This window comes from Pelophylax lessonae (genome assembly GCF_965119305.1).
Source record: "Pelophylax lessonae genome assembly, chromosome: 6".
In the NCBI taxonomy this organism is placed as follows: domain Eukaryota; kingdom Metazoa; phylum Chordata; class Amphibia; order Anura; family Ranidae; genus Pelophylax; species Pelophylax lessonae.
The window spans coordinates 39,028,509-39,048,223 of NC_138773.1; the positions used below are offsets into that span (position 1 = coordinate 39,028,509).

At 44.0% G+C, this 19,715-nt stretch overlaps 2 protein-coding genes across 2 annotated transcripts in view; both read left to right on the forward strand.

Moving 5' to 3' along the window:
* Positions 1–13,568, forward strand: part of LOC309558537 (natural cytotoxicity triggering receptor 3 ligand 1-like) — a gene marked incomplete at its 3' end in the record, with an annotated part of 190,199 nt that extends 176,631 nt beyond the window's left edge. Inside the window, exons 4-5 of the mRNA XM_082261616.1 lie at positions 11,056–11,163; positions 13,549–13,568. Of these exons, the coding sequence (XP_082117742.1) occupies positions 11,056–11,163; positions 13,549–13,568 (128 nt within the window). The remainder of the gene's footprint in view (positions 1–11,055; positions 11,164–13,548) is intronic.
* A 292-nt stretch (positions 13,569–13,860) lies between these two features.
* The window catches only part of LOC309558538 (uncharacterized protein), a gene marked incomplete at its 5' end in the record, with an annotated part of 169,828 nt that continues 163,973 nt past the window's right edge, over positions 13,861–19,715 (forward strand). Inside the window, 2 exons of the mRNA XM_082261617.1 lie at positions 13,861–14,215; positions 17,608–17,910. Of these exons, the coding sequence (XP_082117743.1) occupies positions 13,861–14,215; positions 17,608–17,910 (658 nt within the window). The remainder of the gene's footprint in view (positions 14,216–17,607; positions 17,911–19,715) is intronic.

A 19,715-nucleotide genomic window follows, 5' to 3' on the forward strand; every position in this document is an offset into this window, starting at 1 on the left:
TGGCCACCCAGTAATCAGCACAAGTTAGAATGTGGGCAACTCGGCGGTCGTTGTGGAGACACTGCAGCATGTAATCGCTCATGTGTGCCAGGCTGCCCAGAGGCAACGAAAGGCTGTCCTCTGTGGGAGGTGTATGGTCCGTGTCCTCTGTATCCCCCCAGCCACGCACCAGTGATGGCCATGAGCTGGCCTGGGTGCCACCCTGCTGTGAACATGGTTCCATCTCCTCCTCCAGCTCCTCCTCCTCCTCATCCTCCTCATCCTCCAGAACTGTGCCCCTGCTGGACAATTACGTCCCTGGCGTTTGCGTGTGCAGGAACCCACCCTCGGAGCCCCTTGCGAATGACTGCCCTGAAAGCCTTGGAAATGTTACCTCTTCATCCTCCTCCTCCTCCTCATCCTGTGCCACATCCTCTTCCATCATCGCCCGAATTGTTTTTTCAAGGAGGCATAGAAGTGGGATAGTTAAGCTGAGAACGGCGTCATTGCCACTGGCCATGTTGGTGGAGTACTCAAAACAGCGCAACAAGGCACACAGGTCTCGCATGGAGGCCCAGTTATTGGTGGTGAAGTGGTGCTGTTCCGCAGAGCGACTCACGCGTGCGTGCTGCAGCTGAAACTCCACTATGGCCTGCTGCTGCTCGCACAGTCTTTCCAGCATGTGCAAGGTGGAGTTCCACCTTGTGGGCACGTCACATATGAGGCGGTGAGCGGGAAGGCCGAAGTTACGCTGCAGCGCTGCCAGGCGAGCAGCAGCAGGGTGAGAACGCCGAAAGTGCGCACAAACGGCCCGCACTTTCTGCAGCAGCTCTGACATATCGGGGTAGTTTTTAAGGAACCTCTGCACCACCAAATTCAGCACATGCGCCAGGCAAGGGATGTGCGTCAAACCGGCTAGGCCCAGAGCTGCTATGAGATTTCGCCCGTTATCGCACACCACCAGGCCGGGCTTGAGGCTCGCTGGCAGCAACCACTCATTTGTCTGCTGTTCCATGCTCCTCCACAACTCCTGCGCGGTGTGTGGTTTGTCCCCCAAACAGGCAAGTTGTAAAACTGCCTGCTGTCGTTTACCCCTGGCCGTGCTGAAGTTGGTGGTGAAGGTGTTACGCTGTCCGGATGAGGAGGCGGTAGAGGATGAGGAAGCGGAGTAGGAGGAGTTAGGAACAGGAGGCAAACTGAAGCGCCCTGCAATCCTCGGTGGTGGAAGGACATGCGCCAAATTGCTATCCGCCTCAGGCCCATCCGCCACTGCATTTACCCAGTGTGCCGTTAGGGAGATATAACGCCCCTGACCGTGCTTACTGGTCCACGTATCCGTAGTTAGGTGGACCTTGGCACAGATGGCGTTGCGCAGTGCACACCTGATTTTTTCCCCCACTTGGTTGTGCAGGGAAGGGATGGCTTGCCTGGAAAAGTAGTGGCGGCTGGGCACGACGTACTGTGGGACAGCCACCGACATAAGGTTTTTAAAACTGTGCGTCTCCACCAGACGGAATGACAGCATTTCAAAGGCCAATAATTTTGAAATGCTGGCATTCAGGGCCAGGGATCGCGGGTGGGTAGGGGGGTACTTCCTCTTCCTCTCAAGTGTTTGGGAGATGGAAAGCTGAACGCTTCCACGGGACATTGTGGAGATGGTTGTTGGTGACCCAGGTGGTGGTGTTGCTGACAGATCGTCTGTTTGCGGGGTGGCAGGTGCCGGTATCACTACAGATGTGGCTGGAGCGGCCGAGACTGCAGCAGAAGAGGAAGCAGGATGAGCCAGAGACGTTTCTTGGTTTTGAAGGTGTGTACTCCACTGCAGCTCGTGCTTTGCACTTAGATGCCTGATCATGCAGGTTGTGCTCAGGTTGAGAAGGTTCATGCCTCGCTTCAAGCTCTGATTGCACAGGGTGCAAACCACTCGTGTCCTGTCATCAGCACATTTTCTAAAGAACTTCCACGCTAGAGAACTCCTTTGAGCTGACTTTGGTGCGCTCGTTCCCTTGCTGCGTTGGGCAGTAGCGGGCGTAGTGTCTAGGGCACGGCCGCTCCGCTTCTGCACCCTGCTCCCTCTTCTGCTGTGCTGGTGGCTCTGTGCGACCACCGCCTCTTCCTCCAAACTACTCAGTTCACCTGCATGACGTTCATTCCATGTGGGGTCGAGGACCTCATCGTCCTCCACATCATCTTCCACCCAGTCTTCACCCCTGCCCTCCTTGTCGGTCTCCACAATGCTGAACGCCGCAGCAGTTGGCACCTGCGTTTCGTCATCATCGGAGACGTGCTGCGATGATCCTTGCATGTACTCATCTTGAGAAATAAGTGGTTGGGCATCGCTGCACTCAATCTCTTCCACTTCTGGGGCAGGGCTAGGTGGATGGCCCTGGGAAACCCTGCTGACAGAGTCCTCAAAAAGAATAAGAGACTGCTGTATGGCTTGGGGCTCAGACTGCTGGCCTGATTTGCAAGGGGGTGAGGTGAAAGACGGTTGGACATTGGCTGCAGGTGCCAACTCTGACCTTTCTGCAGTAGACTGGGTGGGAGACAATGTGAAGGAACTGGAGGCACTGTCAGCAGCAAACCAATCTACTATCGCCTCAACTTGTTCTGGCCTCATCACTTCTAGGGGCGTTTGATGCCCTACCAAATACTGATGCAGGTTCTGTCGCCTACTCACACTTGAGGAAGGTGTTTCACTTGTGCGTGTAGCTGGCACAGATCGACCATGTCCTCTCCTTGCAACAGGAGCTCTACCAGCAGCACCACGACCCAGGCCACGGCCCTTATTTGACGGTCTCCTCATATTTCTGTAATTTAAGATCTTGCCCTAGAAAGGTTTTTATTGAATAGCGGAATAGAAAATATGATCCAAAAAAAGTGTATGTATATCACACGTACACAACCACACTAGGCCCCAATTACTATTGTTTGTACCCCTAAAAGGCTAGATGAGGAGTAGGGGGAGTATGGAACAGGCAGCACCCTCAAACCTTCAGAAGTATGAGATGAACCCCAACAACTTGGAAAGGTGGATCTCTCTCACACGTACCGACACAGACTATCCCGCAATTCAATTGATCCTCAAAGGTTTTTATTGAATAGCGGAATAGGAAATATGATCAAAAAAAGTGTATGTATCTCGCACGTACACAACCACACTAGGCCCCAATTACTATTGTTTGTACCCCTAAAAGGCTAGATGAGGAGTAGGGGGGGTATGGAACAGGCAGCACCCTCAAACCTTCAGAAGTATGAGATGAACCCCAACAACTTGGAAAGGTGGATCTCTCTCACACGTACCGACACAGACTATCCCGCAATTCAATTGATCCTCAAAGGTTTTTATTGAATAGCGGAATAGGAAATATGATCAAAAAAAGTGTATGTATCTCGCACGTACACAACCACACTAGGCCCCAATTACTATTGTTTGTACCCCTAAAAGGCTAGATGAGGAGTAGGGGGGGTATGGAACAGGCAGCACCCTCAAACCTTCAGAAGTATGAGATGAACCCCAACAACTTGGAAAGGTGGATCTCTCTCACACGTACCGACACAGACTATCCCGCAATTCAATTGATCCTCAAAGGTTTTTATTGAATAGCGGAATAGGAAATATGATCAAAAAAAGTGTATGTATCTCGCACGTACACAACCACACTAGGCCCCAATTACTATTGTTTGTACCCCTAAAAGGCTAGGAGTAGGGGGAGTATGGAACAGGCAGCACCCTCAAACCTTCAGAAGTATGAGATGAACCCCAACAACTTGGAAAGGTGGATCTCTCTCACACGTACCAACACAGACTATCCCCCAATTTAACTGATCCCCAAAGGTTTTTGATTAAATAGCGGAATAGAAAATATGATCCCAAAAAAGTGTATGTATATCACACGTACACAACCACACTAGGCCCCAATTACTATTGTTTGTACCCCTAAAAGGCTAGGAGTAGGGGGAGTATGGAACAGGCAGCACCCTCAAACCTTCAGAAGTATGAGATGAACCCCAACAACTTGGAAAGGTGGATCTCTCTCACACGTACCAACACAGACTATCCCCCAATTTAACTGATCCCCAAAGGTTTTTGATTAAATAGCGGAATAGAAAATATGATCCCAAAAAAGTGTATGTATATCACACGTACACAACCACACTAGGCCCCAATTACTATTGTTTGTACCCCTAAAAGGCTAGGAGTAGGGGGAGTATGGAACAGGCAGCACCCTCAAACCTTCAGAAGTATGAGATGAACCCCAACAACTTGGAAAGGTGGATCTCTCTCACACGTACCAACACAGACTATCCCCCAATTTAACTGATCCCCAAAGGTTTTTGATTAAATAGCGGAATAGAAAATATGATCCCAAAAAAGTGTATGTATATCACACGTACACAACCACACTAGGCCCCAATTACTATTGTTTGTACCCCTAAAAGGCTAGGAGTAGGGGGAGTATGGAACAGGCAGCACCCTCAAACCTTCAGAAGTATGAGATGAACCTCAACAACTTGGAAAGGTGGATCTCTCTCACACGTACCAACACAGACTATCCCCCAATTTAACTGATCCCCAAAGGTTTTTGATTAAATAGCGGAATAGAAAATATGATCCCAAAAAAGTGTATGTATATCACACGTACACAACCACACTAGGCCCCAATTACTATTGTTTGTACCCCTAAAAGGCTAGGAGTAGGGGGAGTATGGAACAGGCAGCACCCTCAAACCTTCAGAAGTATGAGATGAACCCCAACAACTTGGAAAGGTGGATCTCTCTCACACGTACCAACACAGACTATCCCCCAATTTAACTGATCCCCAAAGGTTTTTGATTAAATAGCGGAATAGAAAATATGATCCCAAAAAAGTGTATGTATATCACACGTACACAACCACACTAGGCCCCAATTACTATTGTTTGTACCCCTAAAAGGCTAGGAGTAGGGGGAGTATGGAACAGGCAGCACCCTCAAACCTTCAGAAGTATGAGATGAACCCCAACAACTTGGAAAGGTGGATCTCTCTCACACGTACCAACACAGACTATCCCCCAATTTAACTGATCCCCAAAGGTTTTTGATTAAATAGCGGAATAGAAAATATGATCCCAAAAAAGTGTATGTATATCACACGTACACAACCACACTAGGCCCCAATTACTATTGTTTGTACCCCTAAAAGGCTAGGAGTAGGGGGAGTATGGAACAGGCAGCACCCTCAAACCTTCAGAAGTATGAGATGAACCTCAACAACTTGGAAAGGTGGATCTCTCTCACACGTACCAACACAGACTATCCCCCAATTTAACTGATCCCCAAAGGTTTTTGATTAAATAGCGGAATAGAAAATATGATCCCAAAAAAGTGTATGTATATCACACGTACACAACCACACTAGGCCCCAATTACTATTGTTTGTACCCCTAAAAGGCTAGGAGTAGGGGGAGTATGGAACAGGCAGCACCCTCAAACCTTCAGAAGTATGAGATGAACCCCAACAACTTGGAAAGGTGGATCTCTCTCACACGTACCAACACAGACTATCCCCCAATTTAACTGATCCCCAAAGGTTTTTGATTAAATAGCGGAATAGAAAATATGATCCCAAAAAAGTGTATGTATATCACACGTACACAACCACACTAGGCCCCAATTACTATTGTTTGTACCCCTAAAAGGCTAGGAGTAGGGGGAGTATGGAACAGGCAGCACCCTCAAACCTTCAGAAGTATGAGATGAACCCCAACAACTTGGAAAGGTGGATCTCTCTCACACGTACCAACACAGACTATCCCCCAATTTAACTGATCCCCAAAGGTTTTTGATTAAATAGCGGAATAGAAAATATGATCCCAAAAAAGTGTATGTATATCACACGTACACAACCACACTAGGCCCCAATTACTATTGTTTGTACCCCTAAAAGGCTAGGAGTAGGGGGAGTATGGAACAGGCAGCACCCTCAAACCTTCAGAAGTATGAGATGAACCCCAACAACTTGGAAAGGTGGATCTCTCTCACACGTACCAACACAGACTATCCCCCAATTTAACTGATCCCCAAAGGTTTTTGATTAAATAGCGGAATAGAAAATATGATCCCAAAAAAGTGTATGTATATCACACGTACACAACCACACTAGGCCCCAATTACTATTGTTTGTACCCCTAAAAGGCTAGATGAGGAGTAGGGGGAGTATGGAACAGGCAGCACCCTCAAACCTTCAGTATGAGATTGTGTTCACTGTACCCCACAAAGATTGAGTTCACTGCACCCCACAATGATTGTGTTCACTGCACCCCACAAAGATTGTGTTCACTGCACCTCACAAAGATTGTGTTCACTGTACCCCCCAAAGATTGTGTTCACTGCACCCCACAAAGATTCTGTTCACTGTACCCCACAAAGATTGTGTTCACTGCACCCCAAAAAGATTGTGTTCACTGCACCCCAAAAAGGATGTTGTTCACTGCACCCCAAAAAGGATGTTGTTCACTCCACCCCAAAAAGATTGTGTTCACTGCACCCCACAAAGATTGTGTTCACTGCACCCCAAAAAGATTGTGTTCACTGCACCCCAAAAATGATTTTGTTCACTGCACCCCAAAAAGGATTTTGTTCACTGCACCCCAAAAAGGATGTTGTTCACTCCACCCCAAAAAGATTGTGTTCACTGCACCCCAAAAAGATTGTGTTCACTGCACCCCACAAAGGATTTTGTTCACTGCACCCCAAAAAGATTGTGTTCACTGCACCCCAAAAAGGATGTTGTTCACTGCACCCCAAAAAGGATTTTGTTCACTGCACCCCAAAAAGATTGTGTTCACTGCACCCCACAAAGGATTTTGTTCACTGCACCCCACAAAGATTGTGTTCACTGCACACCAAAAAGGATTGTGTTCACTGCACCCCAAAAAGATTTTGTTCACTGCACCCCAAAAAGATTGTGTTCACTGCAGCCCAAAAAGATTGTGTTCACTGCAGCCCAAAAAGATTGTGTTCACTGCAGCCCAAAAAGATTGTGTTCACTGCAGCCCAAAAAGATTGTGTTCACTGCAGCCCAAAAAGATTGTGTTCACTGCAGCCCAAAAAGATTGTGTTCACTGCAGCTCACACACAGAAAAATGGATGTGGATCACTGACACCTGCCTATCTCCAATCCCACACCACACAGCAATATCGATTGTAGTTTGTAGAACACAGTTTCCCTAAAATTCAGCAGACTCTGTCCCTAACAGGATTGAGAAGAGATCGTAGATCAGGATTGAGTGCAGACCCCACCCCCCACACAGCAATATCGATTGTAGTTTGTAGAAGACACTGACCCTATATAATTCAGCAGACTCTATCCCTAAAATGCCTACAACTCGCCCTGCCTAAACACTCCGACCTGTCCCTCAATTCTATCCGGACACAAATGGTTTTTTCCTGCCTATCTTTCCCTAATCAGCAGCCAGCACGTTGATGTGTGCTCTGTCCCTGAATCTAAGCAGCATAATGACGCCGCTGCGGCTGCCTCGAACTTATAAAGACTTGGTCACATGCTTCAGACGGCCAATCACAGCTACTGAGACATTTGCAGGCATGGCTGGGATGGCTTAAGGCACACCAGTTAAACGATTGTTGATTGGCTGTTGAAAGCCCGCCATGAAAAGAGCGCCAAAGCATGCAAAACCCGGAAATAAAACGACCGAACACGGATTTTTACCCGAACATACAGTAAAGTGTCCGTGTCCGTGTTCGGGTACAAAAAATCCAATTATTCGGTACGAACACGAATAATACAGTCCGTGTTCGCTCAACACTATTCTGGACATGCTACAGAGCTGAAACTTCACATGTACACTTTTTAGACCCCCCAGATACTAAACCCAAAAATCTCTTTTTTTTTTTTAATTTTTCAATAATTGGCTTTTTTATCAAAAATGACAATTTTTAAGAACTTTTTTGTGTGATTTTGTGTCTGGGGGGGGGGGGGGTCTAAAAGGTGTACCTGTGAGGTTTCAGCTCTGTAGCATGTCCAGAACCAGAAAAAAAGATCATATAGGTGTTAAAGTTAAAGGAGGGTCCCGACCCACATCCCTGTTCTACTGAAAAATTATCTTTTTTTTTTCATGGTTCTGGACATGCTACAGAGCTGAAACTTCACATGTACACCATTTAGACCACACAGATACTAAATCCAAAGTAAAAATCAAAAAATCTCTCTTTTTTTTTTTTTTTTTTTCAATAATTGGCTTTTTATCAAAAATGACAATTTTTAAGAACTTTTTTTTGTGTGATTAATAGTTAATGGGGCATGACCCAGAACCCTGGGCACTTTTTAGGGGCATTTATTGGGTTTTAGGGCTTAAAAATTGTGTTTTTTGATTACCGAAGTTCGGGTCCCATTGATTTCAATGGGGTTCTGAAATCCGAACCGAACTTTTGGGAAATTCGGGTGTTCTGGTCGAACCGAACTTTTCAAAAGTTCGATCATCCTTATCACTGTATACACTCCCCAGCCTTGCACTGGCTTGTAGTAAATGGCAAAAGGTTCCTGTATGGCTGCAACTCTTAATCAATGCTCTGTACAATTCAGGGCCCAACCGCAGACGCCCTCTTTACACTTGTTACTCTTCAGGGTCCACTGACTATGTACCCCCTCTGTAACTTCAGGGTCCTCAGCCTAGGTACCCCCTTTACCGCTAGCTGACACTGGATCCCAGAACCTCCTCCGGAGTGGTCTCCTCTAACTCTCCAGGAAGACCCCCAGGGGCAATCCTCAGTACTCACTGTAGGCTTTCCTGAGACTGGACCCCTCTCTCTCTCTCCGCTGGTTCTCGGCACACCGGATCCCCTCAGCTCAACTCAGCACTCTCTGGATTCTCAGGTGACACCCCGAGATATCCGCTTCCTCAGACAGGAGGAGAGACAGACGTCCTCTCCCTCCTGGGACTCTGCTCCCGCCAAAGACACCTGCGTCACATGCTCCCCCAAACTTATATCCACTCCCAGAATCCCTTGCAGCACAATCTGCCTTCTGGGGTAGTTACAAGCTGGGATGTGTCCCCTGATTGGGCTTCCTCCACTGCCCTATGAGAAGCCTCTCACAGGAGCCAGTTGAAAGACTCCCCCTTCAGCAGGCACATCTGGAACTCATGGCACCTTAACTAAAGAAATCATGGCCCTGCTGTAGGCAGACAAGCCCACTATACATTTACCTAGCACCTACCTGTAGGGTGATACATGTATTAGAGACTCGCTGGAAAGTCTTCTGAGTTTGTTTAGGAAGGAAAGAAATGTTCACTCATTAGGCAAATTAAGGTCTCATTTACAGCATAGGGCCATTGTTACCTTGCATTGGTCAAGTACAGACTTGCAGAACTTTTTCAAATCCTCTGCAATGGAATGCATTAGTATGAATGATTTCTGTTGAAAACAATGTCCTTTTCTTTAGTCCATGCACTTCGACTGGTCTATATACACTATATTACCAAAAGTATTAGGACGCTGCCTTTACCTGCACATGAACTTTAATGGCATCCCAGCCTTATTCCGTAGGGTTCAATATTGAGTTGGCCCACCCTTTGCAGCTATAACAGCTTCAACTTTTCTGGGAAGGCTGTCCACAAGGTTTAGGGGTGTATCTATGGGAAAGTTTGACCATTTTTCCAGAAGCGCATTTGTGAGGTCAGGCACTGATGTTGGACCAGAAGGCCTTGTGTTTTGGGTTTGGTGCCTCAGACCAAGGTTGTTGGGACTTTAAGGGCAAGAGTAAACAAAGTAAAGTATAGAATAAACATTGAACAGAAGGCCTGGCTAGCAGTCTCCGCTTAAATTCATCCCAAAGGTGTTCTGTCGGGTTGAGGTCAGGACTCTGTGCAGGCCAGTCAAGTTCCTCCACCCCAAACTCGCCCATCCACGTCTTTATGGACCTTGCTTTGTGCACTGGTCCAAAACATTTGGTTAAGGGGGGGATTATGGTGTGGGATTGTCTTTCAGGGGTTGGGCTTGGCCCCTTAGTTCCAGTGAAGGGAATTCTTAAGGCGTCTGCATGCCAAGACATTTTGGACAATTTCAGGCTCCCAACTTTGTGGGAACAGTTTGGGGGTGGCCCCTTCCTGTTCCAACATGACTGCACACCAGTGCACAAAGCAAGGTCCATAAAGACATGGATGAGCGAGTTTGGGGTGTAGAAACTTCACTGGCCTGCACTTCAACCCGATAGAACACCTTTCGGATGAATTAGAGCTGAGACTGCGAGCCAGGCCTTCTATCCAACATCAGTACCTGACCTCACAAATGCACTTCTAGAAGAACGGTCAAACGTTCCCATATGCACACACTTAAACCTTGTGGAGAGCCTTCCCAGAAGAGTTGAAGCTGTTATAGCTGCAAAGGGTGGGCAAACTCAGTATTGAACCCTACGGATTAAGACTGGGATGCCATTAAATTTCATGTGCGTGTAAAGGCAAGCGTCCCAATACTTTTGGTAATATAGTGTATATTAGAAAAATGCCTGCGAATGTATCCACAGTTAAAAACATTCATTGGCTGTCATCAACACTTACCATGTGTGCCCTGCACTGGGTCATGTGAGCCACACTGGACATTTTTAAAATTCTGTTCCACCTAGAAACAGCCCACTAAGGGGCCGTTGTGCGAATGTGAAAATTGCTGTACTTCCTCCTTTATTTGTCATTCCTATATCATCAGCACCATCTAGTGGCCGGTGGCCACAATACTTTTTTTCCTGATTGAGGTATTTTTGGAAAAAATGCATTATGGCCACTAGGTGGCACTGGCAATAGAGGAATCACACATAACAGGGAAAGTACGGCAATTTTCGCTTTGATTGTGCAAATGTTTTTTCCTTTGCACAATTAACTTTTTGACATGGACCCCCCAAGTGTTCACACCCTTCCCTGCCTACACGTGTAGCTTTGCAAGCAATATCTCTAAATTTTGCAATGCTCTAATTTGCATTTCACTTGACTGACTTCATAGTAGACTGATGCAAGCTTGGAGGATACAGGACTATATGGTATTTATATAAGCTTTGCAATGATCAATCTCTCATTTTTTTCAGGACATAATGACAACAAAACCATTGTAGGAGCAATTGTGGGATGTGTTATTGGAGTGCTACTTCTACTGGCACTGATTGCTGCTGTATATTATTTAAAGAGGAAAGCAGGTAAGTGATAGCATGATTACATTGTGTTTTACTGTAAGTCATTGTGTAGATAGACTGTGCTTCTTTACTCTTCTTCAGCTTCCAGAGAAGGTTTACTGCACATTATAAATTATACACCATGCAGTGTCTATGGCACCTCTTACTTACACTATCAAAAGGTTAAAGCTAAACTTTAAACAGTTTGTTCAGGCCAAGCTGGCCCAAATGAACTATTTCCTTTACTAATAGAGGTGCCTGCTGGGAGCACAAGGAACACTTTTCATCTATTGTAAGAATTGTCCCTGGTGCTGATTTGAAAAAAAAAATAACTAAACCTAAAGTGGTTGTCATGAAATCTGAACTAAGCACATACACTATATCACCAAAAGTATTGGGATGCCTGCCTTTACATGCACATGAAATTTAATGGCATCCCAGTCTTAGTCTATAGGGTTCAATATTGAGTTGGCCCACTCTTTGCAGCTATAACAGCTTCAACTCCTCTGAGAAGGCTGTCCACAAGGTTTAGGAGTGTCTATGGGAATGTTTGACCATTCTTCCAGAAGGGCATTTGTGAGGTCAGGCACTGATGTTGGACGAGAAGATCTGGCTTGCAGTCTCCACTCTAATTCATCCCAAAGGTGTTTTGTTGGTTTGAAGTCAGGACTCTGTGCAGGCCAGTCAAATTCCCCCCACCCCAAACTCATCCATGTCTTTATGGATTTTGCTTTGTGGGGGTGGGACTGAGCTGCTTTCAATGTGTGAAAAGAACACACAGAACAGCGGCTCAGAATCAAGCCTGTTCAGTCACCCCCATAGCAAGCTGCGTGCCATGAGGGCACTAGGCTGGTGGATCGGGGCTGTTCTGTGCAAAACCACTACTCAGAGCAGGTAAGTAATGTGCAACTTCTGCTTCTCTGATATAGTAATTATTACCAAGGGTTCCCTGAGCCTCAAAGGTTATTTCAATGGTGTCTTCACTTTAAATAGGTTGAGAAAAGCTGCTCTAGCCATGTTAAAACATATCTGATTATATGATAGAGCGGGGGTCAGCAACCAGTAGATCAGGGACAGTTGACTAGTAGATCACGGTATGGGCTTTCTGACCCTCCATTCCAGAGCATCAAACAGAATGCCATGCAGAAGGACTCCTTGTAAAGCTGGGGCTGTAGAAGGGAGCACGAACCACATAAGCCGATGCCTCCTCTTTAGTGTCGGTTCCTGTCCCAAGCAGAGTGATACCAACTACACTCCATCTCTTATCCCGGCTAGCGGTCTCCAGAGTGGTGCCAGCAGCAGGAAATAAGAGATCTTCAGGTCAGTGTGAAGCAATACACTGGGCATATAGTATAGGGCTGCTTTCACACTGATGTGCTGCGGTTTACCCACACCACCTGTGCGGGTTTGCTGCGCTTTGCCTTAGATTTCTTTTATATCCTGCAGGTTTGGAGCAGTTTCTGAAAGTGCACCACACCTGCAGGATATAACAAAAGTCTATGGCAAAGCGCAGCTAACCCAGGAAAGTCGCAGATGCACTGTGCTTCACCCGCGGTGCGGGTAAACTGCAGCACATCAGTGTAAAAGCAGCCTCATCGGAGGCTCAGAACAGTAAAGGTTCATTTACATTTGCAGTTTGGGGGTGGTAAAACCCCAAATTTAGAATGTGTTTATCACCCCTACCCCAATCGCACCCACTATAGATGCAGTGGCCAGAGGGGGTACACATGTCGCAGCCACAGCAGAAGTTATACGCCCTGTCATGGTTGGAGGGTGTAGCACCTGCCAAGCATGACCCATTCAAGTGAATGAGGCCACTCAGCAAGTGCCCTGCAACTTTGTGCAGTACAGCAAACAAGGGGCTAAAGAAGGCAGTGTTGTGTTCCTTTTTCACTACCTGCTTTAACCCTGTGGATCCCACAGAAGCATGCAGTTGAGGGGCACTTGCAGAGTGGACCCATTTACTTGAATGGGTCACGATTGACAGGCGGTAGCACCCACCAAAGGCAACAGGGTGCTTAATACCTGCTGTGGAATCTGCACACTTTTGCCTGCTGCCTCAGCAACTAAAGAGGGGGGGGGGTAAGGATTAGGAGCTGTAAAACCGTGACCGCAGGGTTTTACCATCCCCCTTTACATGTAAACGAGCCCTAAAGGTACCGTTGCCGAATGCAACTAAGGGCTCATTCACAAGTGCAGCAGGCACAGCTGCTCACCTGAAAAGCGATCCAAGTGTGTTTAAAAAGAGATGAGGAGGCGATATGTTACCTCTTCACCACCTGATTTAAACCACATGTTGCTGAGGCAGCATGTGATTGCGACACGGTAGTATGGAAATTAGAGGTTTAAATCCGGTTTGAAGAGGCAACATTGTGCCCAGTGATCTTTGACTTCTCCCATGTTGTTCAGGTAGATCTCCAGCTCTTTAAAGTTGCCTACCCCTGTGATAGATGTTTAATATGTTTCTGTTTGTACCTTATGAGGTTATTCAAGCTCCTGCAGTTCTATCAATGACCCTCATTAGTTTGGGCAAACAGTTCTATTTTATGGAAGCCACAAACCCACTACTTGAAGAAAAGGTTTTCTTAGATTTTACATGTCCAAATCACATGTCAGTTGTAATAAGTCAGCTGTAGTAATGTTCTGTGCACTTTGCAAAGGTTGTGTATTTAAATTCCTCACAGAAATATTACATTTCAAACAGGTTCTCCAAAGTTGTCAATGAGTGACATTGAGAGTACTGTGTGGATTGATGGTGTGAAGACCTCACTGTCCTGCAAAGCTTCTAATTGTACTGGGAATGTCCAAGTGATTTGGGTCATTCAGTCTAAGGATGGCACGAAATTTGAGGTCTCAGAGAATCCACCCACAGATGAGGAGAAACAACCATTAATGTCCAGGGAGTACGAAGTAACAAAGAACATTGTCAGTCACAAGAAAGGAAAACTCCATGATGTAACCACGAAGCTGACCTTCATTCCTTCTATATCCAGACATCTGGGGACCACTGTGACCTGCAGGATTTCTGATAAAAATGAAAAAATGGAGAAAACCTATGATCCTAAGTCAATTTTAGGTAAATAATTCAACATTTTATCCTAATATGAAGTTTTATAACACAGTTAACCTACATTATAAGATACATCATTGCTCCCAGGCTGTCATAGTTTCTCTAGTCTCCAAAATCTTTCCATATTCTTCATCCTCTAGTCTGTAGAGGCAGAATCCTCCGTTATTAGGCTATATAGATGAGAACAGTCTGTACTGCCCTTAAAATCTGAACTTGAACAATTAAGGCTATACAGGTCAATTGTATCTAAAGCCAAACCTTTTGGATAGTTTAGGATAGAGTGTGTGGGTGGGTTCAGCATTGTGTGGCGGTAATAACACAGTCCAGGGGCGATGAAAGAACTTGTATTGAAATAATGCAATGCTAGTTCACAAACAATGCGGCGGGAAGTCAGCCCAACCGGAAAAACTCACAGGTCCAACTGTGTGTAGAGAGCAGGCTTCAGCCAAAGTGACAGCGCCTGTTAGGAGGGGTTGAATGCAGCCTGGCCGTCTCATGCCCAAGTAGGAAGATATCCAGAGAAGTTGTAAGCTCTACCCTTTCCCTCCTCGTCAGGAACATTTCCCTGCCACTACTTCTATCCCTACCAGGTGGGGTATCTGTCCCTAGAAACCAAAAAAGAAGGGCACACCCACCTAGTGCATTAGCAAAATACCAATTTTATTTTGAAATATAAAAGGTATTCCTATATACAATTGCATGACAAGCATAGGCTTATAAAAGGATGCAGACGAGACCACCTCCAGGTCCACGGTACTCAGCTAGTGGTATGGGGAGCCCTCATAGCATCCAAAGACTTACATTTTTCGAGGGTCAAACCCTCTTCTGCAGAGCCAAACAAAGTATGGATGGTTTTACACTGACCTTTATATCTTAATGAGCCAAGAGCTCAGGTGTACAATGACCTCCCGCCTCTTATGAGGGGAGTGGTCAGAGGTGGAATACGGATCTCATGAGCGATCATGAACACCACAATAACTGGCTGGCATATAAGCATAAGATACAAGGATGCCTCATTTATATATCACAAAAGTACATTCTTTATGGCAGTGATCTGCATTAAAGGTATAATCTATCAAGAAGTTTGATCTCTCCATTGCCTCCTTTACCTTCTGTTGATACCAACATATCACCATTCTAACTGTCTCTCTTTCTTAAAGAAATATAGAAATAATGTTCAGTTACTGACCTATTGTTGTATCTTGTATTCATTCTAGTAGGCTCTCTAAAGACAATCCAAAATGGCGCTGTATCTCTCCTCTGGAGCTGGGGTAATTTACTAATTGTGACCATTGTCAGTGGGAAAAAAAACAACATTTTAAGTTGGAGACTAGAAGGAAAATATTAAATTGGGGGCACTGGTTGGAGTGACAACTGTCTTAGGGAACTTTTGTTTTGGATACATTTTAATATATGAATCTCTTCTCAGTTTCTGTGGATCAATAAAGACAATTATTTGATAAATATATTTTCGCCAGTTTCCAAACCAAGGAAAATGGACCTTATGATATTACTGTCTTCTATGTAGTTTTTTAGATGTTTATTTCATTGTATCCCTCAAGCATTTACATGCAGTATTAAAAATGCAGAAATAAAGGTCTAAAAATACAAACACTGCAATCCTTTATAGTACATTGCTCTGGACAGTATAGACATTAATCTCATAATAAAATTTAGTTATACTGATATCCTCAGAGGATTGATTTCCTTTTTTTTTAACGCAACTTTTTTTGTTTGCGTACTTGTCTGTTTATTGTTTTGTCTTGTCTTTGAATATCTTCCTTTAATGTTTGAATGATAAATGTCCTCACGTATCACCTTCACCATTTTCCATACATATAGAGTAGGTCTATAGAGCAGGCCTAAATTAAAGTTAGGAAAGGTGAGATCCTGGCTGGGAATTGTGCCCAGTTACACACTTAAAGCTTCATACAAACAATGAGATCATTGGATGAATGATCATCAGTTTTTTTTATGCATGCTAGTGTCATATCAAAAATGAAGAGGTTACTAAAATTACAAAAATTCAATACAACTTGGCAAGTGATGTAATGTGTTGTAATGTATTCTTTCGTTTCCGAGCAAGTCTGGTCTTAGTCTTCTGATTAGACATGTGCAGAATGAAAACATTTGTTTTGTTTCGATCCGTTATTTACATGAATTCGTTTAGTTAAATTTGTTTCTGGAATTCATTTTGTTTATTCAAATTGCATTCAAATCGAATTTCATTTGAATTGCATTTGAATCAAATTCCATTAAAAATTAAATTTATTCCATTCGAAGTTTGAATTTTGGAAGATGGTTGTGTTCTTTCTATTCCATTTTATTCTATTGTTTTTTTTTCTATTCTATTTTTTTTTTTTTTCTATTCTGTTCTTTTCTTTTCTATTCTTTTCTATTCTATTGGAATTTTTTCTATTCAAAATTAGAATTTAAGAAGATGGTTATATTATATTCTTTCTATTTTATTCCAATCTTTTGTTTTGTTCTATTCTATTCTATTCTTTTTTTTCTATTCTGTTATTTTCTATTAGTTTCTATTCAAATTCAATTTGAGTTTCAGAGGATGGCTATATTCTTTCTATTTTGATGTATTCTATTTTTTTTTATTCTATTTTATTCCTTTATTTTCTATTCTATTTTATTTTAATACGTTCTTTTATTTTCTATTCTACTTTGTTCTGTTTTACTCTATCTTTTATTTTAAATTCTGTCCCTTTTTTAATTCTAGTCTTTTATTTTCTAATATATCATATTGCATTATATTATATTATATTATATTATATTATGTTCTACTATTTTCTATTCCTTTATTTTCTATTCTATTTCATTCTCCTCATAAATTCGAATTTGATTCGAAAAGCATTCTAATTCAATTAGAAAACTATTGGAATTCAAATTTTGTCTGAAATTTTGATTACTTATCCTTCGGATTCATTTAAATTCTTTATTATTGTAATTCAGAAATTCAGATACATCCAAATTTCCGAATAAAGAAAAATTTGTCCATATTTCAATTCAGAATGAATAAACCGCAAATGTCTAATTCTGATTTATTATGGACAAATACTGTACTGATTAAACAAAAATCATACAATTTTTTATCATACAAGAAAAATGTTTTTGTTTGTCCCTTCAGAGAATTGCGCATGAACTGTCATGATCAGCTCTTGAAAGCTGTGTACTAACGATCAGATTATCGTACGATCGCTTTCAAGCGGTATTTCTCTTCCAATTTTCTGATCGTGTGTACTAGGCATTGGTATTCACTAGAACATCGGATATTGATCATCTTAAAAATTGTTTCCTGGGCACTAATCCTCCCCACACCCTGTACTGGAGATGTTACAAGTGTTGCTTCTCTTTGTCATCTTATTACTCATTGCTTTGTTCTACAGCCAAACCCAAGTTCAGTGATCCGGTAAAGTCAACACTTTCTCCCCAAGGAGAAGTACAGCTTTCAGCTACTTTACAAAGATTTTATCCAGAAAAGATGGAGATTAACTGGACCTCTAAAAGTGAAAAATCTCAAAAAAAGTTCCAAATTACGGAAAATAAGAGCAAGAATGGCAACACATTTGATCTGGAGACTAAATGTACAGTTCCTGGGGAGTTATTTAAAGATCCTGAATTTAAGGTTCTGGTGACATGGAAACATGAATCTATGGAGGATCCAGAATTCCGGGAACTGTCTGTAAGAGGTAAGGAATTAGGAGGAGGGATAACAGAGGTGGGAGGCCGGGCTGGTGATGTCAAGCTCTCCACCTTATCCAATCAAAGAATGCTTTGCTTACATTCAGAAAATGCTCAGTATTCTCTGAAAGGCACCTGTGTTGAGCAGCCAACCTCCTGTGTGGAGAATGCATCAGGCTAAACGCTCATCACGAGACCCAGAAGCTAGTGCAGATCACTGGAGTAGCGGTGTCTATACAGTGATTTCCAGATTCCAGGGACATCAACCAGGTACAGTATATACATAGTTACATTGGTCAAAGCTGGATCAATGTAACTATATAAAAATATACGAAGCCTGGAACTATTATTTAACAGATTTTTTTAGATGATTTTGTTGATCCCACAGTATGTCTGTATTAGAATGGGAAATTAGGAAAACTACTTAGAGACCCTGTCGCTATGTCCATTCAAGGCCAAGTGATAGTGTCTCTGAAAAGTTTTAAAAGTAAGGAGGCGACTAATAAATGTATGTCTATAACAAAATAAATATCATGACCAAACAATTCAAATATGAAATATCTTCATGAATTAATTAAAATAATTATACACCGCTCAAAGAAATTAAAGGAACACTTCCTAATCAGAGTATAGCATCAAGTCAATTAAACTCCTGGGATTTTGATCTGGTAAGTTAAGTAGCAGAGGGGGTTGTTATTCAGTTTCAGCTGCTTTGGTGTTAATTAAGTTAACAGGGGCACTAGATGGGCAACAATGAGACGACTTCCAAAACAAAATGGTTTTACAGGTGGAGGCCACTAAAATGTTTTCCCTACTCATCTTTTCTGACTGTTTTTCACTAGTTTTGCATTTGGCTAGGGTCAGTGTCACTACTGGTAGCATGAAGCGATACCTGGACCCTATAGAGGTTTGCTGTGTCTCCCACCACAGTCTCAAGAGCAAGGAGGAGATTCCAGAAGACAGGCAGTTACTCTAGGAGAGCTGGACAGGGCCGTAGAAAGTCCAATCAGCAGGACCGGTATCTGCTCCTTTGTGCAAAGAGGAACAGAATGAGCACTGCCAGAGCCCTACAAAATGACCTCCAGCAGGCCACTGGTGCGTGTGAATGTCTCTAAACAAACAATCAGAAACAGACTTCATGAGGGTGGCCTGAGGGCCCAACATCCTCTAGTGGGCCCTGTTGCTCACTGCCCGGCACCATGGAGCTCGATTGACATTTGCCATTGAACACCAGAATTGTCAGGTCCACCACTGGCATCCTGTGCTTTTCACAGATGAGCGCAGGTTCACTCTGAGCACATGTGACAGACGTGAAAGGGTCTGGAGAAGCCGTGGGGAATGTTATGCTGCCTGTAACATTGTTCAGCATGACCGGTTTGGTGGTGGGTCAGTGATGGTCTTGGGAGGCATATCCATGGAGGGACGCACAGAACTCTACAGGCTAGACAATGGCACCCCCTGACTGCCATTAGGTATTGGGATGAAATCTTTGGACCCATTGTCAGACCCTACGCTGGTGCAGTGGATCCTGGGTTCCTCCTTGTGCACAACAATGCCCCACCTCATGTGGCGAGAGTATGCAGCCAGTTCCTGGAGGATGATGGAATTGATATCATTGGATGGCCCCCACACTCACCTGACCTAAATCCAATAGAACACCTCTGAGACATTATGTTTCGGTCCATCTGACGCCACCAGGTTGCAACTCTGCAAGGTCTGTTCAGGAGCTCAGTGATGCCCTGGTCTAGATCTGGGAGGAAATCCCCCAGGACACCATCTGTCATCTCAAAAGGAGCATGCCCCGACGTTGTCA